The sequence below is a fragment of the Tachypleus tridentatus genome, chromosome 13 (assembly GCF_004210375.1).
Source record: "Tachypleus tridentatus isolate NWPU-2018 chromosome 13, ASM421037v1, whole genome shotgun sequence".
NCBI classification, from domain to species: Eukaryota; Metazoa; Arthropoda; class Merostomata; order Xiphosura; family Limulidae; genus Tachypleus; species Tachypleus tridentatus.
Genome location: NC_134837.1, coordinates 124178679 through 124206126, shown reverse-complemented (window position 1 = coordinate 124206126; position 27448 = coordinate 124178679). Strand labels below are relative to the sequence as shown.

General features: G+C 31.6%; 1 protein-coding gene across 6 annotated transcripts in view; it reads right to left on the bottom strand.

Annotated features, from left to right (window-relative positions):
• LOC143240042 (uncharacterized) overlaps nucleotides 1-27448 on the bottom strand; it is an 80149-nt gene that overhangs the window by 6448 nt on the left and 46253 nt on the right. For all 6 annotated transcript variants that reach the window (XR_013021531.1, XR_013021530.1, XM_076481824.1 and 3 more), the window contains 4 exons: nucleotides 25530-25647; nucleotides 24708-24792; nucleotides 24017-24213; nucleotides 15719-15816 (listed from right to left, as the gene is read on the bottom strand). Coding sequence is in view for 4 of the 6 variants with exons in the window: in XM_076481824.1 (XP_076337939.1) it covers nucleotides 15719-15816; nucleotides 24017-24213; nucleotides 24708-24792; nucleotides 25530-25647 (498 nt within the window). In the remaining 2 variants the exon portion in view is untranslated. The remainder of the gene's footprint in view (nucleotides 1-15718; nucleotides 15817-24016; nucleotides 24214-24707; nucleotides 24793-25529; nucleotides 25648-27448) is intronic.

Below are 27448 nucleotides of genomic sequence, written 5' to 3'. Positions count from 1 at the left end.
TTTATAAACAGTTTATTTGTCATTTAATTTACATAAAAATTTATGTAGATGCATGTTGGTATAACATTTATAATATATCATATGTCTATTAGCCTAATTGTGATACTTTTTAAGTTATAAGCAAAAAAACTACTTGGGACAGGGTACGAACACTTTCTGTCGTAACTGTACATACAGTAAAATTAAATAATTGATATCTAAATGAAGTTAAATGAATAAATAAAATCATGATGAAGAACTGCATTAAAGACAGCAAATCCTAACCTTTGATCAATTATATTATGACCATAAAATATTCAAGCCATAAGTAATACACATTAACATGAAATTAAAAAAAAATTTTTTTAAATATGCTGCACATTAAAGAAAAGTTTTTCTTTAAAGTAAAACACATTAACATGAAATTAAAAAAAATATTTAAATATGCTGCACATTAAAGAAAAAACTATAACTTTCATTTACAGTTTTTAGCAGATTGATTTATTCTTTTAATTTGCATTCATTTTTTAGAAGATATATCAAAATATCTAAAATTAACAAATAAAATAAAAAGTAAATAAATGAAATTTAAGATTGTTTATTTGCTATTTATTCAGTTTAATTTTTTTCTAAATCAAAATATATTAGTAATACGAGTTAATAAAGCCAAATAACTCAGTAAATATTTCAAATACAAATCATTTCATTATTATCCTTTTTGTCATCAATAACATCATCATCATCAACTACTGGTATGCTGCCAATTAAATGTTTTACAGTCATTGCCAATAACTACTTCTCTGCTGCATATATTCCATACAATTTTCAAATCACATAAAATTACTCTTTTGACTAATCATGACTACCTACAATTCAAATTGTTCATCTATGCAATCTTGTCATAATACTACTGGTACCTTAATGTCAGTGAATTTTCCATTCTTTCACAAATTGACAATACAAACTAAAACCGCATATGAAGGAAAGCTATGACATTGCTTAAAAATTCAACTACTGATATGGTTCAATATTAAACTACTATATCAGTGATATGCCTCAGAAATTAAATTTTGTACAGTCACTGACATCAACAACTACTGCTCTGCTGCATGTATTCCATTAAAATTTCAAATTACTTAAAATTACTCTACATGACTACCTACAGTAAAACTTGTTCATCTATACAATCTTGTCAGTAAATTACTGGTACCTCAATATCAGTATATTTTTCATTCTTTCACAATACAAACTGAAACAGCAAATCAAGGAAAGCTTTGACATTGCTTCAAAATAAAATTAATGATATGCTTTAAAATAAACCACTGGCACTGTATGCTGCAGATAATAATAAAATGTTTTTCAGTCACTGATATCAACTTCTGCTCTGCTGCATAAATTACAGTCAAATTTCAAATAACTTAATTTCCTTTAATCAATCTTGGCTACTTTCCTCTTTTTTTGAGACAAGGGTTTCCAGTGCTCTCTTCCAAGCTTTTTTCTCTCCTTCTCTGAATGGGCAGCTCTCTGTGCCTCTGCGGCTTTCTGGACTTTTTCTTTAGCCAAGGTGGCTGGGCCAGATTTCACAGAACCATAGGCCTCAAGCCTTTCTGCCCTTTTCTTCTGATTCTCCCTCAGCTTTGAGGTATACTTTGAAGCTGCTGATCTAATGTCCTTACACATTCTCTTGTCTACAGGATCAAAATGAACATCTTTCCTTTTAAACATTTCAATCGCTGTTGTTTCTTTGGAGCGTAGAGAATATTTTATCGTCTGGTATGCACACTATACCACACCACGAGACTGCCTCCAAGATGGCGGTCAGATTTTTTTTTTTCTGCAATAAACATTGAAAAAATACGATTTCTCCTCAAAAACCACCTACCCAGCCCCTAAATTGCTCATATTTTTGTCATCAAATTTACACGAATCTCGTGGGTGATCGTTGGCCGTTTGAAAACCGCGGAAATCCGCATTTCAGCGGAAAAATGGCATGCACGTATTTCCCAATTTCTTATGCCTAAAGTAAATGAAAAAGACCTATTTTTCTCTTCAAACTTTGCTTTTGTGACCTGGCTAATGAAATTTTCAAATTTACCCATTTTCCAGAACATTCCAGGAAGATTCAGTGCTGAGTAGCTGATAGAGAATTTTCTCGAACTTACATGAATTTTCAAGAACTTTCTATAATGTTGTAGAATTTACAAGAATTTTCAAGAACCTTTTAGAATTTTCTAGAACTTTCCACAGTAATATATATATATATACAGGTGCTCACCACTTCAGTTTAGTTCTAGCTGCCTAAGTGAACACACAGACCTATCTGATTTTATCAGAGATGGCATCAAGAACCTGCAAGCATTCTCCAGATGTATTCTGCTATGTATGTGGCCAGTTTATCAAGACAAGAGCGAAAAAGTACTCTGTGACAGCATCTGCTAAAATGTGTGAAGCCTACAAGGCATATTTTGGCATGCATGCAGGGATCAAGACAAACCTTGGGCACCTCATTTTACCTGTGAGCACTGCAAAAAACCTCAAGAAGATAAGACAGATAGTTTTTGCTTGCTTGATTAGTAAGATTTTATATTATACAAACTTTAAATCTTTTAAAATTTAAACATTTTTATTTTTTTAATTTTCACTATTACAGAAAAAATATCACATATAAAATATTTTGCATAAACTTCTTACACATTAGTTGTGGATGAAATAAATTTATTTTGCTCTTTTGTAGGATGGTACAGAGGGGAAAAGAGAGACATGAAGTTTGCTAATCCAAAAATTTGGCATGAACTCACTGACCACTTAAGCAACTGCTACTTCTGCATGCTGGACCCTTCCAAACATTGGGCTGGCAAGAATGCATCTGCTATCATGTATTTGGATCTTCCATCATCCATTTCCCCAGTGCTACACTACCCTGAGCTCCCTGTACCCTCTTTGCCAGAGAGAAAGCAGCCATCCTCAGAAGAGAGCAGCAAATCAGAAAAGGAGGTAACATTGAAGATCCAGATTACAATTTCAGAGGTGCAGCTGATGAGAGAAACCCATACTACCCCAACCAAAAAAACCCCAATGGCTTCATTAGAGATCTTGGTGTAACAAAGTCGAATGCTGAGACTATATTTGGGGGCTGATAAGTGAATATGATTTACATTACAGTCACAAGTCTCGAAAAACTACTCACTTCTAAAAAATTTTGTTCATTTTTGTATAATTTTAGTATAAATACATGTAAATCTCAATTCATATGTTGTTTTATTCAGACCTTATGTAAATGAAAACATGCAAATTTGCCTCTTTTTACACAGAAAATAGGTTAATTTGAAGGGAATAATGGTCGTTTTATGTATTTTACAACATAAGCAATTAAGAAATAATGCCTACTATTCAGGAACAAAATCTGTGTTACATAGTGTTATTAATATTTAGAAATAAGTTATTGAACTTATTCTTCTTAAAATATGGAACAATAAATAAGGAAGTAAGGCAAATAATTCTCTCTTCTAGCTATGTTCTTTGAACCTGGTTGCTGCTGGACATAGGTTGCTAAGCCTTTTCAAATTTTGTGTGTGGAGGACATGAAACAAAATATTTTTTAAGTTTTATATATACAGTTGAATAACCAAAAAACCATAAACTATAATACTGATACTATGGAATTCCATTATAATTTATAAAGCTAAGTAACTAGGCTGTATTTAGGTCTAAAAAAATACAAAACTTCAAGCACACTAAAGACACAACCTACCTCCTTGAAATCTTGGTTCAAAAGAACAAGATGGCTTCAAAGTTCTGTTAAATGACTGAGAAAACTACAAGGGGGACATTGTAAAATGTTAATTACTCACATGCCATATTTTGAAGCAAGTGTATGTAACAGACTGTTTTCAGAGATGGAAAGAGGTGAACAGGGCCACCATGTTTGATTCAGTACATAAGCCATATCTCAGCAAAATAAAAAGATACGAGGTTCTTATTTTATTTTCTATAATTTAGTAATTTGAGTTCCTGATTTGTACAAAATTATACAATTACCATTTTGACATCATAAACATCTAATTTTAAACAGTGCTGCATTCTATATACCATGTGATTCACTAAAATCTATATTTAGATGTGTTCTTTTCATACTTATTTTTAAATTACAAAATTAATTTACATGTAATATTAAAATTTGAATTGCAATCTACAATATAATTCCAAACATACTGATGTCAATTCATAAAATAGAAGTTCAATAAAATATTGCATGCAAGTTAACAAACATGATGACACTGCCTTTGATCCGTGACAAATTGCAAAAGGGTTAAGGAATGTGACACTTACTACAAAACTCATGAGCTGACAAGTTGTATCCCCAAGGGACGCACAACACACAAATATGTATATTTTCTCTCCAGCACTTTTGTGAGCAACTGTTCGTATATCTATTTTTAGAATTTGCAGAGCACATGAAAGAATTTTGATATTTTTGGCAATAAAATTACAAACGTACTTTTACTTTCCAGATACTGATAATAAAAAAATGTTTTATTTCGGTAAATATTTCTCCACTGTAACTTCATTGAGACAAGTACACAAGAATTCTTGTATCAACAAACCTAATAAAGTTACAAGAATAAAAACTGACTGAAACAGAAAACTTCATGAATATTATCATGTGGAGAGTAAAAACTGTTTTCCACTTCTACCTTATTGTAAAAATGTTAAAATAATTGCCCAAAAGAGCCAGATTCAGGCCACAATTCAGTAGTTCAAACCTACTCACAAAGAAAAATAAAATCTTCCATTCTCTAAACACTTACATTTAACACAATAAGCAGAACAAAGACAACTATGTCTTCTGTCCTCCACACACTACAAGTTTAACATAATTTAGCATAATAAACTGAACAAAGCCGACTATACCATGTTCTCTACACACTACCCATTAAACATAAACTGAACGAAGATGACTATATCTTCTGTTTCCTACAGACCACTCATTTAACACAATAAATTCAACAAAGAAGTCTATATCTTCTGTTTTCTATGCAATTCTCGTTTAACATAATAAACTGACAAAAGACGTCTATCTTCTGATCTCTACACACTACCCATTTAACATAACACACTCAACAAATGAGGCTATACCTTCTGTTCTAAACACACGTCCCATTTAACATGATAATATGAAGAGACATGTCATCTGTTCTCTATACACTATCCATTTAACAAAATAAACTGAATGAAAAATAACATTATACCTTCTGTTCTGAACACACTTCCCATTTAACACAATAAACTAAACAAAGATATGTTTTCTGCTCTCTACACACTACTCATTTATCTTAATAAATGAAAGACAATTATACCTTTGGTTTTCTACACACTACCCATTTCACATAATAAACTGAACAAAGAAAACTATACCTTCTGTTCTCTACATACTACCCACTTAATAAATTGAACAAAGACAACTTATGTCTCTCTTCTAAACACAGTACCAATTTAACAAAAACTGAACAAAGATGACGATATCTTGTGATCTCTACACACAACCCATCTAATATAACAAATTCAACAAAGAATTCTATATCTTCTGTTCTCTACATTTCCCATTTAACATAATAAACTGAACAAAGACTTAATTCTTCTGTCCTCTGCACATTACACATTCAACATAATAAACGATATAAAGAAGATTATACCTTCTGTTTTCTGCACATTTCCCATTTAATTGGTTTGTTGATTTAGTATTTCATGGCACAAAGCAGCTAGGCTATCTGTGCCAAACATCCGATAATAAAGTTAAAATTAAAGTAAATTTAGTAAAATTCATGAAAGGAAAGTAAGGTAAAATGAAACAAAGTTTAAAAAAAACAACAACATACAGTCATGTGAAAACATTAGGACACCTATGAAAGCCTGTGTATTTTTGTAACATTTTTGGATATACACATATTTAATCTCAATTTCAACAATACTGAGAGATTATAGGAATATAACTAAACAATTAAAACTGAAGAAAAGACTTTCCAAGATCTTCTGTAAATATAATTCTACAAAAATGCATATTCTAACTGAGGAAAAAGTCAGGACACCTTACCCCTAATAGCTAGTGTTACCCCCTTTGGCTGAAATAACTGCAGTGAGACACTTCTTGTAGCCATCTACCAGTCTTGACATAGGTCTGAAGAATGTTTGCCCAACTCCTCAATGCAGAATTCTTTCAGTTGTGAAATGTTTGAGGGGTTTCTTGCATGTACAGCCCATTTCATGTCACCCCACAGCATCTCAATGGGATTAAGATCTGGGCTTTGACTCAGCCATTCCAGAACTCTCCCTTTCTTAGTTTTTAGCTGGTCCTTGGTGGATTTACTGGTATGTTTTGGGTCATTGTCGTGTTGCAGGGACCAGTTCTGCTTCAGCTTTAATTTTCATACAGGTGATCTCACATGATCCTCAAGCACCCTCTGATACACAGTAGAATTCATGGTGGATTCTATGATTGTGAGCTGTCCAGGTCCTGCTGCAGCAAAGCAGCCTCAAACCATGACACTTCCACCTCCATGCTTCACAGTTGGTATGAGGTTCTTTTCCTGGAATGCTGTATTTGGTTTACACCAAACATGTCCTCTGTTCTGGTGTCCAAATAATTCAATTTTGGACTCATCTGTCCAAAGAACATTATTCCAGAAGTCATGGTCTTTGTCTACATTCTCTCTGGCAAACTTCAGTCTGGCCTTGATGTTTCTCTTAGAGAGCAAAGGTTTCCTCCTTGCACACCTCCCATGCAAGTTAAACTTGTGCAGTCTCTTTCTGATTGTATGGGCATGCACTTTCACATCAACAGTAGCCAGAGCTTTCTGTATGTCCCGTGATGACACGTTAGGGTGTTTGGAGACCTCTTTTAGCATCTTGCGGTCTGCTCTCAGGGTGAATTTGCTTGGATGACCAGACATGGGCATGTTGGCAGTTGTTTTGAAAGCCCTCCATTTGTTGACTATTTTCCAGAAAGTAGAATGGCTGATTTCAAAATATTTTGGGATCTTTTTAAATCCCTTACCAGACTCATAAGCTGCTACAATTTTCTTTCTGAAGACCTCAGACAGCTCTTTTGCTCTCACCATGGTGCTCACTCTCACTTCAACAGTCAGGAGCACACCAAACTAATTGTCTGAGGTTTAAATAGGGCAAGCCTCATTCAAAATGCTGAGTAACAATCTTCTAATCATGTGCACCTGGTGTGATACACCTGTGTGTGAATTTATCCATTTTAAGTGGGAATAAATGTGAGGGTATTCTAACTTTTTCCTCAGTTAGAGTATGCACTTTTGTAGAATTACATTTACAGAAGATCTTGGAAAGTCTTTTCTTCAGTTTTAATTGTTTAGTTATATTCCTATAATCTCTCAGTATTGTTAAAATTGAGATTAAATATCTATATATCCAAAAATATTACAAAAATACACAGGCTTTCATATGGTGTCCTAACTTTTTTCACATGACTGTAAATAGCATAAAACCAATGTTTACATCTAGTCTACAACATTAAGAGAAAAACTACTGTAATTCAAGTTGTAAAGTACTTTCTGTAGCATAACTATAATTATCATAACTTGCCAGGAAGACAAACAGGTAAGTACAAAAACCACCATCAGTCATCTGAAGTTGGCCTTTTCAGTCCTGGTTCAGAGGTATTTGATGTTATGGCCATTTAAAAAAAGGAAAGTAATAAAAAGGTTTTAAAAGACGTGTAGCAAAATTATAGTAATAACTCGCCAGGATGAAAAACAGGTAGTTCAAGCAGCAGTATTAGTCACCTGAAGTTGGCTTTTCCAGTCCTGGTTTCGAGTTATTTAATGATTTTTAAAAGGGAGCCATATTAGACAGGTGTAATGTATAAATTTAAAAACTTGAATGGCATTAAAAATAGTATTGGCCTTTAAAAAACTAAAAACATTACCATGGTGGACAGTGTCACCATCACCAATAACACTGTCTAACGTTATGGACAAACCTTGGGAGAGAACATGCTTAAAATGATGCCATCGTTGAGAGTCGTAACGACAAGAAAGTAAAATGTGGCTTACTGTGACCTGAGTGTTACAGAGACAACACATTGGTATATCGGTTCCAGATAAAAGAAAACAATGGGTTAAAAAACTGTGACCAATGCATAGTCTAGTTAGAACAACTTCCTCTTTCTGATCCTTAAGGAAGCAAGATGGCCAAAGTCCAATATAGGGTTTTATTTGGAAAAGTTTGTTTTCACGTTGCTCACTCCAAGTCAACTGCCTCCTGGCTTAAATACAGGACCATAGTCCATGTATGGAACTAAGAAGACTGTTCCTTCTGTTTTCTATGCAATTCTCATCTAACATAATAAACTGAAAAAAAAGACGTCTATATCTTCTATTCTCTACCCACTACCCATTTAACATAATAAACTAAATACTGAAGACTATACTTGTGTTCTCTGTACATTTTCCATTTAACATAATACAATGAAATAAGGTAATACCTTCTGTTCTCTGCACACTACCCATTTAACATAATAAACAGAACATAGAAGACATTTCTTTTCCTCTACAACTTATGCATTTAACATAATAAACTGAATAAAGCCTATACCTTCTGTTATCTACACACTACACATTTAATATAATAAATTATATAAAGAAGACTATACCTTCTGTTCTCTGCACATTTCCAATTTAACATCACAAACTGAACAAAGTCTGTTCTTTCTGTTTTCTACCCAATTCTCAGTTAACATAATAAACTGAACAAGGACGACTGTAAATTGTTCTCTACGCATTTAACTTAAAACTGAAGAAATAGGACTATATCTTCTTTTCTATACACACTACCCATTTAACATAATAAACTGAACTAAGACAACTATACTTAGTGTTATCTGCACATTTCATATCTGACATAGTAAACTGAACAAAGACATCCATCTTCTGTTCTCTACACATTACCTATTTAATATCATAAACTGAACAAAAAAGGTTATACTTTTTGTTCTCTACACACTACCCATTTAACATCATAAACTAAAAAAAAGTATTCTTTCTGTTATCTGCACATTTCATATTTAACAAATTAAACTGAACAAATAAGACTTGTGTCTCTTCTCCACACTCTACCCATTTAACACAATAAATAAAGACTATACCTTCTGTTTTCTACACACCACTCATTTAACATAATAAACTGAACAAAGAAAACTGTACCTTCTGTTCTCTATACCTATTTAATATAATCTGATAAAAGATAACTATATCTTCTGTTCTATACACACTTCCCATTTAACATAATAAATCAATTAAAGAATTATGTTTTTGTTATCTACACACTGCCCATTTAGCATAATAAGCTAAACAAAGAGAACTACACCTTTTGTCCTCTACACAATACCCGTTTAACACAATAAACTGAAAAAATAAGACAATACCTTGTGTTCTCTACACACTACCCATTTAACATAATAAAGTGAACAAACACTATAAATTATTCTTTTTATAGTACTCATTCAACATAATCTAAATAAATAAGACTATACCTTCTGTTCTTTACACACTTTCCATTTAATATAATAAATTGAACAAAAAAGACAATACCTTCTGTTCTCTACAAACTACCCATTTAACATAATAAACTAAAACAGACTTATGTCTTCTGTTCTATGCACACTACCAATTTAACATAATAAACTGAACAAAGACGAATATAACTTGCTTTCTACTCACTACCCATTTAACATAATAAACTGAACAAAGACGAATATAACTTGCTTTCTACTCACTACCCATTTAACATAATAAAATGAACAAAGACGAATATAACTTGCTTTCTACTCACTACCAATTTAACATAATAAACTGAACAAAGACGAATATAACTTGCTTTCTACTCACTACCCATTTAACATAATAAACTGAACAAAGACGAATATAACTTGCTTTCTACTCACTACCCATTTAACATAATAAACTGAACAAAGACGACTATAACTTGCTTTCTACACACTTCCCATTTAACAGAATAAACTGAACAAAGACGACTATAACTTGCTTTCTACTCACTACCCATTTAACATAATAAACTGAACAAAGACGACTATAACTTGCTTTCTACACACTTCCCATTTAACAGAATAAACTGAACAAAGACGAATATAACTTGCTTTCTACTCACTACCCATTTAACATAATAAACTGAACAAAGACGACTATAACTTGCTTTCTACACACTTCCCATTTAACAGAATAAACTGAACAAAGACGACTATAACTTGCTTTCTACTCACTACCCATTTAACATAATAAACTGAACAAAGACGACTATAACTTGCTTTCTACTCACTACCCATTTAACATAATAAACTGAACAAAGAAGACTATAACTTGCTTTCTACTCACTACCCATTTAACATAATAAACTGAACAAAGAAGACTATAACTTGCTTTCTACACACTTCCCATTTAACAGAATAAACTGAACAAAGCGAATATAACTTGCTTTCTACTCACTACCCATTTAACATAATGAACTGAACAAAGAAAGACTATAACTTGCTTTCTACTCACTACCCATTTAACATAATAAACTGAACAAAGACGACTATAACTTGCTTTCTACTCACTACCCATTTAACATAATAAACTGAACAAAGAAGACTATAACTTGCTTTCTACTCACTACCCATTTAACATAATAAACTGAACAAAGACGACTATAACTTGCTTTCTACACACTTCCCATTTAACAGAATAAACTGAACAAAGACGAATATAACTTGCTTTCTACTCACTACCCATTTAACATAATAAACTGAACAAAGACGACTATAACTTGCTTTCTACACACTTCCCATTTAGCAGAATAAACTGAACAAAGACGACTATAACTTGCTTTCTACTCACTACCCATTTAACATAATAAACTGAACAAAGACGACTATAACTTGCTTTCTACACACTTCCCATTTAACAGAATAAACTGAACAAAGACGAATATAACTTGCTTTCTACTCACTACCCATTTAACATAATAAACTGAACAAAGAAGACTATAACTTGCTTTCTACTCACTACCCATTTAACATAATAAACTGAACAAAGAAGACTATAACTTGCTTTCTACACACTTCCCATTTAACAGAATAAACTGAACAAAGACGAATATAACTTGCTTTCTACTCACTACCCATTTAACATAATAAACTGAACAAAGACGACTATAACTTGCTTTCTACACACTTCCCATTTAACAGAATAAACTGAACAAAGACGACTATAACTTGCTTTCTACTCACTACCGATTTAACATAATAAACTGAACAAAGACGACTATAACTTGCTTTCTACACACTTCCCATTTAACAGAATAAACTGAACAAAGACGACTATAACTTGCTTTCTACACACTTCCCATTTAACAGAATAAACTGAACAAAGACGAATATAACTTGCTTTCTACTCATTACCCATTTAACATAATAAACTGAACAAAGACGACTATAACTTGCTTTCTACACACTTCCCATTTAACAGAATAAATTGAACAAAGACGACTATAACTTGCTTTCTACTCACTACCCATTTAACATAATAAACTGAACAAAGACGACTATAACTTGCTTTCTACTCACTACCCATTTAACATAATAAACTGAACAAAGAAGACTATAACTTGCTTTCTACTCACTACCCATTTAACATAATAAACTGAACAAAGAAGACTATAACTTGCTTTCTACACACTTCCCATTTAACAGAATAAACTGAACAAAGACGAATATAACTTGCTTTCTACTCACTACCCATTTAACATAATAAACTGAACAAAGACGACTATAACTTGCTTTCTACACACTTCCCATTTAACAGAATAAACTGAACAAAGACGACTATAACTTGCTTTCTACTCACTACCCATTTAACATAATAAACTGAACAAAGACGACTATAACTTGCTTTCTACTCACTACCAATTTAACATAATAAACTGAACAAAGAAGACTATAACTTGCTTTCTACTCACTACCCATTTAACATAATAAACTGAACAAAGAAGACTATAACTTGCTTTCTACTCACTACCCATTTAACATAATAAACTGAACAAAGAAGACTATAACTTGTTTTCTACTCACTACCCATTTAACATAATAAACTGAACAAAGACGACTATAACTTGCTTTCTACTCACTACCCATTTAACATAATAAACTGAACAAAGACGACTATAACTTGCTTTCTACACACTTCCCATTTAACAGAATAAACTGAACAAAGACGACTATAACTTGCTTTCTACTCACTACCCATTTAACATAATAAACTGAACAAAGACGACTATAACTTGCTTTCTACACACTTCCCATTTAACAGAATAAACTGAACAAAGACGACTATAACTTGCTTTCTACTCACTACCCATTTAACATAATAAACTGAACAAAGACGACTATAACTTGCTTTCTACACACTTCCCATTTAACAGAATAAACTGAACAAAGACGAATATAACTTGCTTTCTACTCACTACCCATTTAACATAATAAACTGAACAAAGACGACTATAACTTGCTTTCTACACACTTCCCATTTAACAGAATAAACTGAACAAAGACGACTATAACTTGCTTTCTACTCACTACCCATTTAACTTAATAAACTGAACAAAGACGACTATAACTTGCTTTCTACACACTTCCCACTTAACAGAATAAACTGAACAAAGACGACTATAACTTGCTTTCTACTCACTACCCATTTAACATAATAAACTGAACAAAGACGACTATAACTTGCTTTCTACTCACTTCCCATTTAACAGAATAAACTGAACAAAGACGAATATAACTTGCTTTCTACTCACTACCCATTTAACATAATAAACTGAACAAAGACGACTATAACTTGCTTTCTACACACTTCCCATTTAACAGAATAAACTGAACAAAGACGACTATAACTTGCTTTCTACTCACTACCCATTTAACATAATAAACTGAACAAAGACGACTATAACTTGCTTTCTACTCACTACCCATTTAACATAATAAACTGAACAAAAAAGACTATAAGTTGCTTTCTACACACTTCCCATTTAACAGAATAAACTGAACAAAGACGAATATAACTTGCTTTCTACTCACTACCCATTTAACATAATAAACTGAACAAAGAAGACTATAACTTGCTTTCTACTCACTACCCATTTAACATAATAAACTGAACAAAGACGACTATAACTTGCTTTCTACTCACTACCCATTTAACATAATAAACTGAACAAAGAAGACTATAACTTGCTTTCTACTCACTACCCATTTAACATAATAAACTGAACAAAGACGACTATAACTTGCTTTCTACACACTTCCCATTTAACAGAATAAACTGAACAAAGACGAATATAACTTGCTTTCTACTCACTACCCATTTAACATAATAAACTGAACAAAGACGACTATAACTTGCTTTCTACACACTTCCCATTTAACAGAATAAACTGAACAAAGACGACTATAACTTGCTTTCTACTCACTACCCATTTAACATAATAAACTGAACAAAGAAGACTATAACTTGCTTTCTACACACTTCCCATTTAACAGAATAAACTGAACAAAGACGAATATAACTTGCTTTCTACTCACTACCCATTTAACATAATAAACTGAACAAAGAAGACTATAACTTGCTTTCTACTCACTACCCATTTAACATAATAAACTGAACAAAGACGACTATAACTTGCTTTCTACTCACTACCCATTTAACATAATAAACTGAACAAAGAAGACTATAACTTGCTTTCTACTCACTACCCATTTAACATAATAAACTGAACAAAGACGACTATAACTTGCTTTCTACACACTTCCCATTTAACAGAATAAACTGGAACAAAGACGAATATAACTTGCTTTCTACTCACTACCCATTTAACATAATAAACTGAACAAAGACGACTATAACTTGCTTTCTACACACTTCCCATTTAACAGAATAAACTGAACAAAGACGACTATAACTTGCTTTCTACTCACTACCCATTTAACATAATAAACTGAACAAAGACGACTATAACTTGCTTTCTACTCACTACCCATTTAACATAATAAACTGAACAAAGAAGACTATAACTTGCTTTCTACTCACTACCCATTTAACATAATAAACTGAACAAAGAAGACTATAACTTGCTTTCTACTCACTACCCATTTAACATAATAAACTGAACAAAGAAGACTATAACTTGCTTTCTACTCACTACCCATTTAACATAATAAACTGAACAAAGACGACTATAACTTGCTTTCTACTCACTACCCATTTAACATAATAAACTGAACAAAGAAGACTATAACTTGCTTTCTACTCACTACCCATTTAACATAATAAACTGAACAAAGAAGACTATAACTTGCTTTCTACTCACTACCCATTTAACATAATAAACTGAACAAAGACGACTATAACTTGCTTTCTACTCACTACCCATTTAACATAATAAACTGAACAAAGACTTATGTCTTTTGTCCTCTACACACTCGTTATTTATCATAATACATGACAGACAATTATACCTCAGATTTTCTACACAGTACCAATTTCACATAGCAAACTGAACACAGAATGCTACACCTTCTGTTCTCTATCTATACACTACCCATTTAACATAATAAACTAAGTAAAGAAGACTACCTTCTATTCTTTGCACATTTCATATTTAATATAAGAAACTGAAGAAAAAAGACTTGCGTCATCTGTTCTCTACACACTACACTTTAACATAAAAGCAATCAAAAAAGACTTATGTCCTTTGTTTTCAACACAATACCCTTTTAACATAATAAACAGAAGAAAAAAGTCCATACCTTCTGTTCTTTGCTCACTGACCATTTAACATAATAAACTGAACAAAGAAAGCTGTACCATCTCTTCTCTACAAACTATCCACAAAAGATAATAAAGTGAACAAAGACTTCTGTCTTCAGTTCTCTACACACTACCCATTTAACATAATAAACTGAACAAGGAAGACTTGAGTCTTGTGTTCTCTACACACTACCCATTTAACATAAAAAATTGAATAAGGAAGACTTGAGTCTTGTGTTCTGTACACACTACACATTTAACGTAATAAACTGAACAAAGACAATTATATCTTCTGTTCTCTACACATTTCATATTTAATATAATCTGACAAAAGATGACAATATCTTCTGTTCTATACACACTTCCCATTTAACATAACAAACCAATCAAAGACTTGCATTTTCTGTTCTCTACACACTACCCATTTAACATATAAACTGCACAAAGATGACTTGTATCTTCTGTTGTCCATACACTAACCATAATAAACTGAACAAAAACATCTATACCTTCTGTTCTCTATGTACTACCCACTTAGTGTAGTAAACTGAACAAAGAAGACTATGTGTTGTGTTCTCTACACACTACCCATCTAACATAATAAACTGAATAGTAAATCAGTGAACTTAACTGCATTGTGTGAATTTTTAAAAACTGTAAAAAAACAAAATAAACTGTAGTAAGGAACACAAACCTTCACCAGAAACTGCCAGTGATGTTATCCATATTAAAAAACAAACAAAAAAAAGATGATTACAGAATTTTGGGCCAGATATTTCTGATAGCTGTGGGACTCCTGCTTTAGACATGGTATAAATACACATAAAAACAACAAATATTGATATAAAAACCTTCTCTGAAATCCCGGCAGGGATATTTTGGTCTTGGTCCTCGGTGGTCAAACACTTCACGATACCTCCTCTGTCGCTTTTGAAATATCACATGTGGTCTGATTATAAAACAGAAACCAAAAAGATATTAGTAAATTCAGAAGAGAACTAACCACAAGTGAAATAAAAAAAAATATAAATGATGACCTTTTCAGCCTGGTACGGATACAAAAAATACAGAAACCAGAATTTTTCTTACACAAAGTACTAAACATCAGATTGTGAGTCTTCAAGAAGCTGGTATTATCAAACTACCACAAAAGTAATCATGAAAATCAGCAGGATTCACAAGATTCTTGTCACCAGTAGTAGTTGTACTCATTTGCAGAACTGTTCAGGAATTTAAAAGAAATATCTTAAAAAAAAACCAAAAAAACGTACATTTAAAATTAATAAACCCCAGACCTAATGTGGACTATCCACAATCCAGCACAGTTAAATAGGTTTCAGTTTCATAATTCATTTTGAAGGTGGTCTCTTTCCAAACATTGATGAAAAACATTTATTTCAGAAAATATTTAAAAGCATTTTTAAGTATGAAGTGCAAATGTTTAAACTCACTCTTTAAAATATACCAAAACCAGCAAAATATACTTTATGATCTATATACACAAAAATAACTGGAAAACTACAAACACTAAGGAAAAGAGCTCCTTCTTCTGCTATTTATGAAACTTCCATTACACACTCTGGAACTGTATTTGAATAAATGTTCAATATCTAAATAAATTTAAATTAATACAGTTTGGCCATCTAAAAATCACAACAGAGTATGTGTAACGAGCCATGAAGCCCCTCTCAGATTTTCCACAGCAGTTATTAAAATAGGGACAAAACTACAATTAGCTCATCTTAACAAAGTCTGGTACACATACAATCATGTTAGGCAATAATTACAGGTATACAATAAGGTGCCTTACCTACAGATGAAATAAATGTCCTGGTAACAACTCAGGATTACAGATGCAGCTTAATAATATCCTGGTAACAACTCAGGACAACTAATTCAGTTCTCAGACTTCACAGATGAAGTTAAAATGTTGCAAAAGCTCCAGCATAAAAATGAATGATGAAAACACTTCACTACAAGTTTATATAAAACTGTTGATTACAATTCATCACATGAATATACCTACCATTATTTAGCAATATGTGGTACAACGTCTACCAGTATTTAACCATTTGTGGTACAAAGTCTACCATTATTTAACAATATATGGTAAAAGTCTACCCTTAATTTAACAATAAGTGGTACAATATCTACCACTATTTGACCATTTGTGGTACAATGTATATCTGTATTTAACAATATGTAGTATGATGGCTACCAATATTTAACAATCTGTGGTACAATGTCTACCAGTATTTAACAGTATGTGATACAATGATATCTAACAATGTTTGATAATCTGTAATTATTAGTTGCATTAACACAAACATTTCTGTCCTGGGATACAAAACTGGACTGAGAAAGCACTTTTTTGTTCATAGGATATAACACAGTAAGATGAATCTTAATCCCTTCCTACCCAAATGGGTGTCATTGACAGTAGAAATACAAACAAAATTGCATGAAACCTACAACATACTTAAACAGTATCTAGTCTTGGCTTTAAAGAAATTCATATAATTTTATTTAGTTAGTTTTCTGAAATGTTCAAAACTCCACTGCAAAAAACTATTAGAAAATACTTATTTATGTTTACATTGTTGATCAGAAAGGTCAAAGTTGAACATTTTAACGATAAATGAGTAATCAAAGTCTTCATAACTGCAATCAAGCAAATTTTCATATTTAAATTGTTTTAACTTTGGCTCTTTTTTTTCCCTCAATTTTGATCTTCACTTTTTTATTTGAATTTTAATTAAAATACAACTGAAATAAAAATTCCAGATAACACAATGTTCCTTATTTTATATCTGAGTTAAAAATAAAACCTTGTTTTGCATCCTTTACAAAATACCATCTATAAACTGTACAATCTCTAAGTCCCACCACTCGGTTCTTTTTCTATAAATCTGAATCTATATTCAAAAGTAAACTTGGCTATTAAGAAATGAAAAACACTTTTACAACTTACATGAATTAAAAATGTTGAATAATTTTATTTTAAATTATTAACTTGCAAAACAAAACCAACAATAATGTAATTTTTATGAAAAATGTACTTCCACAGAGTCCCTGAAAGTGTTCTGTTTCATCAGTAAACAAAACCAAAACTATGAGTAACAAATTTTTATTTTTTGCTTTTGAAGTTCATATGTCATGATGTCTTGTAGTCCACAGACTGCAATATTCTATTCATGTTTCATGGAATGCACACATTTTAATGGTGTCATGATAATACAAACTGAAATGTTAAGTGTCCCTTACGTAACATTAAACAATCCCTTTTGTAACTGGCCTCTCGAATTTGCATTGAATTGCATTAGAAATTTTATTTATGCAACAATACACACTATAATTCTGAGATTTCAAAATGTACCTTCACAAAATCTGGCAAGATTTTATTAAAGACTATAAATATCTTGTACACAAAGAATGACATCTTTTAAGTATTTCTACTTTTAAATGTTATTAATCTGCTGTGGTTATTTATACTCAAGTCTAATAAATAGAGTACAAAGTGATTTTCATTTTAAGTACAGAAACACTTTTCTTCATCTTATACTTTTTATATTTCCATTGAATAGCTTCTAGAATCTCCTAAATAAATATCAAAAGTGTTTTTTAAGGTAAATATTTGTATTCTATTTTTCATTTTCTCAATAATATCACTAAATGCAGATATCATCAATGAATAGTGTAATGAAATGTTTACAATTAAGAAATAGAATGTATATACTTCTTACTTTTTTGTAGAATATCTTAAAAGATCTTGTTTTGGTTATATTAATAACATCAGGTCTTTTCCTTTTCACAGAGTTAACTTGCATTTGTTTTTCCTGTTCTTTACCTTTCATTATACATCTCAGCACAAGTCAACAGTGCTTTCAGACAATTATTACAATATATTCAGCACAGATGTACGAGCCGTCATCAACATTAATTTGACAAAGTGCAATATCTTAAGTATTGGGAACTGACACAAGATATAATAAATATTTTAAAAAATGTTTAAGATCTTTGAATTATGTCTTTTTAAAACATTAATACATAATTAACTACAACATAAAAGTACAACTAAATACAATTTAACTGTATCTCTAAACATATTTGGGTAAGAAACAACATAAAGTGTATACCTGGTCAAGCAGCCAACAATACTACAGGCAATTACATCTATCTTATGATGAACACTGTAAGGCAATATCAAAATAACCTTTGTTGGGTTATAGTGTAAAATGAGCTCTTTCTAATGACTATATACACGTGTGTGTAACTTCTACATGTGAGCTATAAAGCTCAAACATGTAAGTAAGATGGATGAGGCATCCACCAGTGGTTAACAAAATTCATTTGTTATTACTGCAATCATCCAGAAAAGTCTGGAATGTATATGTCAGTAGTGTAAGTAAACAAACTTATTGTTTAGATTGTGAGTCACATGACAATACATTTGAAGTTTTAAGCAGTTTTAAACATTTCTTTTGAAATGAAAGAGTTAAAACTTAGATAACATAAAACTGCAAATCACAACATAAATAACAATGTTCATTTCATTCACATAGATAGATAGTAAAAGTGTTTAACTAATTTTAAATGTAGTACCTTGACTTCCAGAGAAAAGTATTTATATGAGGTGCCAGACATAAAAGGGTTAATGTCTAGTGACTGGCTGACAAACAACATACTATTGTATTGTGGTGTCAGGATCAGAACAGGTGATCTGTTTTTTGTAAATCAGTTTAAGTGTTAGTTTTCTTTAAGTGCTCAAACTTCTGACTGAACTCTAGATATCAAACAGTATATAAAAAAAGAATCTTTACTGAAGAAAGAGACAGAAAAAAAAATTCACCAAAGAAAGAGTAAAGAACACAAATATTTCACCAAAGAAAAAAATAAAAGACAAATTCTTCACAAGAGAAAGAATGCTGACAAATATATCCAGAAAAAGAGCCCAGAAAAAGCACAGAAGTTAACATTTTAACAAAATACTGGCCAAGAAAAAATTTCACCAGACAAAGTGATTAGAAAAAAATCACATTACTTTAAAACTTAAGTCAGAAGAATGCAAGAAAAGCTTAGTACTTAAATACAGTCGTGTGCCATGCAGCAAAACAACACGTTACTAACAGGAGAGACAGTTCAATTTTCTACTTAATGCAGTACATTGCATGAAAATCTGATGTGGTATCACGCATTCTCATTGGATATACTCTACTGAACTCTTAACTTCACATACAAAATTAAAACTGATAAGAATTTTATTGTAAATATTCATTCATTAGTTAACTAATTTGTTAGCTATATTGTGTACATTATTTTACCCACCATCATGTCCTAAACTGAACAGAAAAATGTGGCCTGGCTAATAAATAAATGAACTTTATTTTGTAAATGCTATAAATGTAGCTATCAGTTTGGATCCAAGTTCTGATCTCTTTCTTTTGAGTTGCAAGCTCATTCGTATCTTGTCCACACCTTTTTTAACACTAATTTAACCAATTCTAAGTTTTAAGTATAAAAAGAAATGTAAGAGTTGTATTCAAATAAAATATACATTTTAACAGCAATGCAACACAGTTCTTAAATGTTAACCACATTCAATATGACACAGTTCTAACAAGTTAACTACATTTGTAACAATTCAGTCATAAGTTCATATTCTTGGTATCTATAGATTTAAGAAAAAATCCTCATAATTACAATATATGCCCTGTTTGCCCTGAAGAATAAAGGTTCACCTTTCTAAAATGTTAGGTATCATACCTTTATGTTAAACTGATGTCTTGAACTTATGTTTTTCTAACATCATGAATATGTATACAGTTGTACTTATAAATATGAACACACTAGTGATGCAAGAATGCCATTTTACTATATAGTATGTTTTAAATTATACAATGTAAGTAAATTTAAAAAACTATTTGGAAAATTTAAAAGTGGTACTCCAAGAAACTAAGTAAGTGAAACAACAATTTTCATATTTATTATTTTTCCTTAAATTTAATTGTAAACAGTAATAGATACAGAAAAGTACAATTTTATGACAGCTCGTAGTAAGTTTATTTCTCTTAATATAAAATTTAACATGTTTTAGTATGAGATACTACATGACAGTTCTTGGGAAAAATTACCACAAAGTTCTGTGCACAGACATAGTTGATACCTGTTATTTTTTAAGTTTCCAAAGTTTTCTAATACTTAAGTTGCTAACAAAATCACAAAGTTTTGGTATAAAATTGAAGTGTTTACTATCAACATTTCTGAAATAAATTAAGTAGTGTAACAAATCTAAGGATTTTGAAAGTTGGAAAATTAAACAGACCTTAGCTTTTACTCATACGTGTAAGGATGAAATAACTCGTAACATACAAATACAAGGAATAAAATATTAGGAAAACATACTTGTCTCTCACTGTTCCACCAGCCACAACAACACAAAATAAAAGTAGAATAAAACTTAAGGATTTATTTTTTTTCTCTGTAGTTCTCACACTGCTATGAAATCAACAGTGGACTATTTATTAAGTGCATTAATTACAAACTATTATATGAGCTCTAAGATACCTAACTTTGTTCATTCAAATTCTATTTTACTTTTGGAGATAATTATTTATGTTCCAGAAGGTCACAGAACTTCTCCAGACAATTATTAGTTTTATATTAATTGTAGCAATTAGAACAAAGGTATAGATGTTGTGAATCTGGATTTTCAAAAAGAATTGGACAAGTCTGATTAAAAAATCTCTATGGGCATTAGGGTTATTGCCTTTGACTGACATATGGCTGGACATAAGAAGGAAGAGAGTTGTTTTAATACAGTTCCCTCAAACAGGATTCAGTGACAGAACCTCTGTTGTTTTTTTAAAGTTATACCAAAGTACAATAAGAAGTGGTCAGTAAACAGCTTAAAGTATAGGGTGTTGCTGATTATCTGTCTTTTGAGAAAAGAAGAGTTAGATAGAATGTGATTATTATTATAGGAAATGATAGAATCAATAGAATATATTTGTAGTTAATGGTGAGAATGGGGGCAAAGAAGTAAATTTTGGAAAGGAAGAAGTCATCTTCATCTTACAAATGTTTTTACTAAGAGGCTGGTTGGCCTTTGGAAATGGTTTCTTTGAATGTAGCAAATGCAGTAAATTTAAGGTAAAGCTTAATAATTTTAAAATATCAGGGCCGGATTTGATATTTAAAAAAAATGGATAGGACAGCTTTGTTGGATCAACAAACCTTTGTTTTCCTTAAATGTTACTCAATTTTTGGAAGAATGATGTGTACCATATTTTACATCTAAGCTTTTTATACATATTTGATCAAATATTTTATGACTTGTAATATTCAGTAACATTGCTTATGATTTATACTAATGGTAGTTAATATATACAAAATGGCATGCACTTTTTTCTAATTTTCATTATGTATTATTCCTTATAACTAATAGTCTGACTTTACAGGTATTCCTACTGTAGACATAGGTAATGTAACAATACTGTTGTATTAATTTAAATACGTTTATTACCAAGGTTTCATCAATTAAACTGTTATGTATACAGTATTGTTTTAATGTTTAGATGTACACAGAAATTTCAGGAATTTGTGTGGTTCCTTACACACCTATCCATGTTTTTCATTTCTTGTAATATAAGAAAAGATATGCAAAAAACAAACAACTACTCATCCAATGGGTTGGGAACAAGAGTAAAGGATTTTCTTGAAAACTCTGTGGTATAAATTACATACTGCTGGTATCAAAAATGTTACACAAACACTAATAAAAGAGTCAAGGCTATTATGCCACAATATACTCTCTCTTTTTTGGCTTAAACAGATATCAGTTATGAACAAAACTAACAGACATAGTACAGTACTGCACTGGTAATTACAGCACATAGTTGGTATAACAAACAAGAGCCTGTAATATAACAACTGTTTTTTCATCTTTCTAAATTTTAAAATTATATATATTTCATTATCACTAGCTCCAGAACAGCACTGGTGTGAAATTTCCTGTAACACTAACCCCAGAGCAGCCATATAGTGAAATTCTCTGTAACATTAACCTCAGAAAAGTCTCATTGATAAATCCATTGACCTGAGCAACACTTATTTAGCAGAAGAAACAAAATGTTTACCTACTTTTTGAAGGTTCTAAGTCCAAGAAGATCAAGTATCCAAAGTCTGTTACTTCTTCCAATCTTGATACCACGTACACACAAAATGAAACACTGAATATGTTTTATGGGTTTTGAACATGAGAGAGGCTTCACTGGCTCAATACAGTACAATATAAACAGAACCTACCCTTTAATCAAACACAGCACTTAAGCCTAAGTCTAGTCCACGTCATGCTGAAACGCAGTTCACTCTTCATATTTATAACCACTTATCTTGTTTACACAGTTCACAGTCATTTGTGTAAAAGATTCTTTTTCCTATAACACACACAACAGTCTGTGAAGGAGATAGGTACAGAAAGTGGCCCTTAAAATATTGCAAAGGTTCCAATTTCTCACAAAGAATAGTGAAAGCCCTCCCTCCCACAACTTAGTTCAACTGACATGTGATGTCTCTGAAAACACGTCCTCTGAGAGTTCTTTTTTTTTTTTACCTTTCACATATCAGGCTGATATCACTATAAAATATCCACTTGGCAAACACTAAATTTTTAACACCAGAAACACACTGATAGGGAGAGTAACAAAATGTAACTTAAACACATGCTTTTGTTTTACTGTTGACAAAGTGAAGTAAGCTGCATGTTTCCAAAAACCCTTTCAGCAGAAAAAAAGAAAAATCTTTATTTAATAAATATTAAAAAGGTAAATTCTGGAACAAGAAAAAAAAAGACAAAAAGAGAAATCACTTGGTGTTGTAGTCTATAAAGAAAATAAAAAAGAAAGAGAAGTAGAAATAATAACCACACAACTGGGTTTGGTTCTAAAGAACATTTTGGTCAGAAATGCTCAATGATTACGGTCATTTTTTTTTTTTTTCACCTGACCACCTGGTCTCTAAAGGACCAACTTGTTGTAAAAGAGAAGATAAAAGAATTTTCACAACAATGGCACTGTGGCTTTATGTCACATGTCTTGATCTCAGCCCATGGTGCAGGATCCCCTGAACATAACACTGGCATTAAGTCTAACCTCATGGGCTCATGTGAACTTCTCCTTGACGAAGGGTGATCTCTTCTGTCACGATAATCTTTGTGGTAAAAATCCCTCGATGTTCGAGAACCTCGTACCCTGGTGTGCTTCATCCGTCTCAATGGTCCTAAAAGATCAATGTGTTCATCAACAGGAAACAGTCGACACAACTCTTCTCCAACTCTGGGCTCAATTTCCTGGTAAGTAAATAACACACATACAAATAGCCATCACAGAAACATAAAATCCTAAATTATAAGTTTAGTATAAGTATCATCAGCTTTCGTTATGTCTCAGGCATTTAAACTAACATTCTTGTTTTAACACTGTTTCATACTTAAGAGGTCCATATACTACGTTGTCACAACTCTCCATAAAAAACTGACAAATAACAATGCAAAACTACTTATTTTCTCTGTAAAAACCAATAGGAGAACAGCAATATTAATGGTATTACTTGCAGTATTGACGGTATTTTTGTTATTCATTTTGTGACTTGTATGTTATTAATAACTCTTTAATCAACAAAGCCACAAGCAGTTTGATGCATATACAACTGTCTCAGGTATAAAAACTCAGTTTTTAGTGTTGTAAGTCTACAGATACACCATTGTGCCAGTGGAGGACCAATATTTACTGAAATTGGAAAAAAAAAACTTTTATATGATTCACAAAACAAATTCCAACTAACCTGCCCGTCCCGTCCTATTTTCACCTGTTTTCCTTCATTCCAAGGGTTGAATAGATGTTGGCTCTTGGTAAAATGAAGGTCATGCCTGTAAATGGGAAATATTATATTCAATTATAAAAATTAAAGGATATCGAGTTTAAGAAACCAAAACACAATTGATTTATACTGATGTTACAGATACTGGGATATTCTAGAAAAATCAAAATAATGCCAAAAAAATCATGTTTAGTCAGATTATTTTTCAATTTACAGATCTTTTATTTTTAATCTCTCTAGACATTTATACATCATTATAAAAACAACCACTAAATAAGCAGTCATGAAATATTTATCTAAATCAGAAATCACCAAACAGCTGGATTTCAAAACTTAAAATTTTATTAAAAGACTAGAATTATTTTATGTTCTTTTTCAGATTTAGCCTGATAATTTAGCTAATCTAGACAAAAATATACATACATATGGCTTTGTTTGAACATTCTTGAAAAATGACAGTTACATCAAATAATTATTTCAACCTTGTTGGGGTTAGGATTAAGTAAACAAATCTAAAGATACATAAATTTCATTGTATAGGTAATATGACATGGAAAAAATAATTTTAAGAATTTTATGTTGTTAAACAAAACACACTCAGGATTAAAAAAAACAACAACCATTAATCATAAGTGTCCACAAAAGAGTACAAGTTTCCATATACAGAAAACAATAATAAACTATTGATAAACGAAATTAGGACACAGAAAACTAAAAAAACAAGGACAAATAGACATGACAGAAAGATCAAAGCACAATAAACAGAAACTAATTAATTACCCTTACCTACAGATCCAATCAACATGAAACACTCCTCCAAGAGCTCTGGCACTGAGTCCAGGAGGAAGGACCCACTGGATAGAAGGACCATCATGTCTAGAAGTTCCAGACAGACGAGCAAACCCTGGAAAGGAGCTACATTAAACATTTGTGCTACATACATACTGATATCTCTTTGTTCTTAATACAGAGCTACATTAAACATTTGTACTATCAGGTCACCCCTGAGGTATTGTCTGATTTTAGGTTCAGAAATAGGTAAAGGATTTCAAACACATTTAATGTTATTTAATCAATAATGTATGTTCTATTATTATTAATTACTTCCTTCCAACGATTCACAAGCTACTGAATGCCACTTCTATAAAATTATTGGGGTTTGGAGAAAAAAATGTAGAGAGGGTAGTTTTGACATCTTAATGTGTTCCAAGCTTTTTTCCATCAAGAATAAGGAGGGTGTGGAAGTTTTTCCCAGTCTAGCTCTTCAGTCTTTGCAGATGTAATCCTTACTGTCTGGGGCCATGCATTATCCTGGTGTAACACAACATCTTCATGATTGACCAAAGCAAGCCTCTTTTATTTCAGTGAAACATACAAGCACTCTAACTGTTGACAATAGAAATCTGATGTAATCGTTACATAGAGTGGTAGCAACTCAAAGTGTATCACACCAACAATATACCACCAAATGCTTAACAAGACTTTCCTTGAGTGGAAGTCCATTTTGGGCTGTGTTTTGGCCAGTTTACCTGCACTGAGCCAATATCTGCAGCACTTAACATTTTTATAAAATATCCATTTTTCATCTCCAGTCACTAACCTGTTCAAAAAAAGTGAGTTATGTTCACGAGAGTGCAGACAAGTACAAATGTCCACTCTTGCTCTAAGGTTGGCTTCTGTCAAATCATGGGGGACCCACTTTCCAAGTTTTGACACTTTCTAACCTGTTGCAGATGACAGTGAAATGGTGAATGAGTTGAATCAAGTTTCTGTGCTAGTTCTTCAATTGTTATAGCACAATCTTCATCAAGGATGACCTAAATGTCACACATCACTTAAGCTGTAGTCACCTGATCTGAACCTCTGCAACCACCTTCAACATCTTCTTTCACTGAATGATTCTACGCCATAAACACCTTGAATATTTCGTGTAGTTTCTGCTGCTCTATTGCCTTTTTTTAAACTCATAAAGCATTACATGCCTAATGTGCTTCTCAGACACATCCATCTTCATAAGGGTTTATTTCATTAACTATTATATTATCTAAACATTTTTATACATGTCCTACTATATATTTTAGTCATTAAAGACTTCTACAAAGACAGAAATGTTTGTTCTCAATACAAAGCTACATTAACATTTCTACTAAAAACACATTTGTTCTCAATAAAGTGATATTATACATTTGGATAACTAAAGTGATAACTGTTCTCATTACACTATTACTTTAAACATCTATTACATATCCTGTTGACATGAGTTGAGATGGAAATAAAACATTAAAAATAAATTGTATGTTAAAAGGAAAGTATTTTAAATTGGAAATATAACCAATAAAATATTTTAAAGTTATTTGACAAAAAATTGAAAGGTATGTAAATTTTGTTATTTCTTAATTTTTTTTCTGTAAAACTTTATATTTTATCTGTTATTTTCTCTATTTTATCTCTCAATGTACTTGACAAAACTGACCAAACTGAAAAGTTTAATTAACATTTTGTCTTTTCAAATTGACAGTAGATTGTAACATAAATCTCCAATTGTTTATCATAAATAGTTTAAAGATCATAACTGTATACATACACTTATACTTAATTATGCTGCTTTTGTGTCCTTTGAACTGTGTCCAACTAATAATTCACAGCTCAATTTTAAGGAAATTTCCAGGTTGTCCATAGACTCTTAAAAAAGATTTAGTCATGAC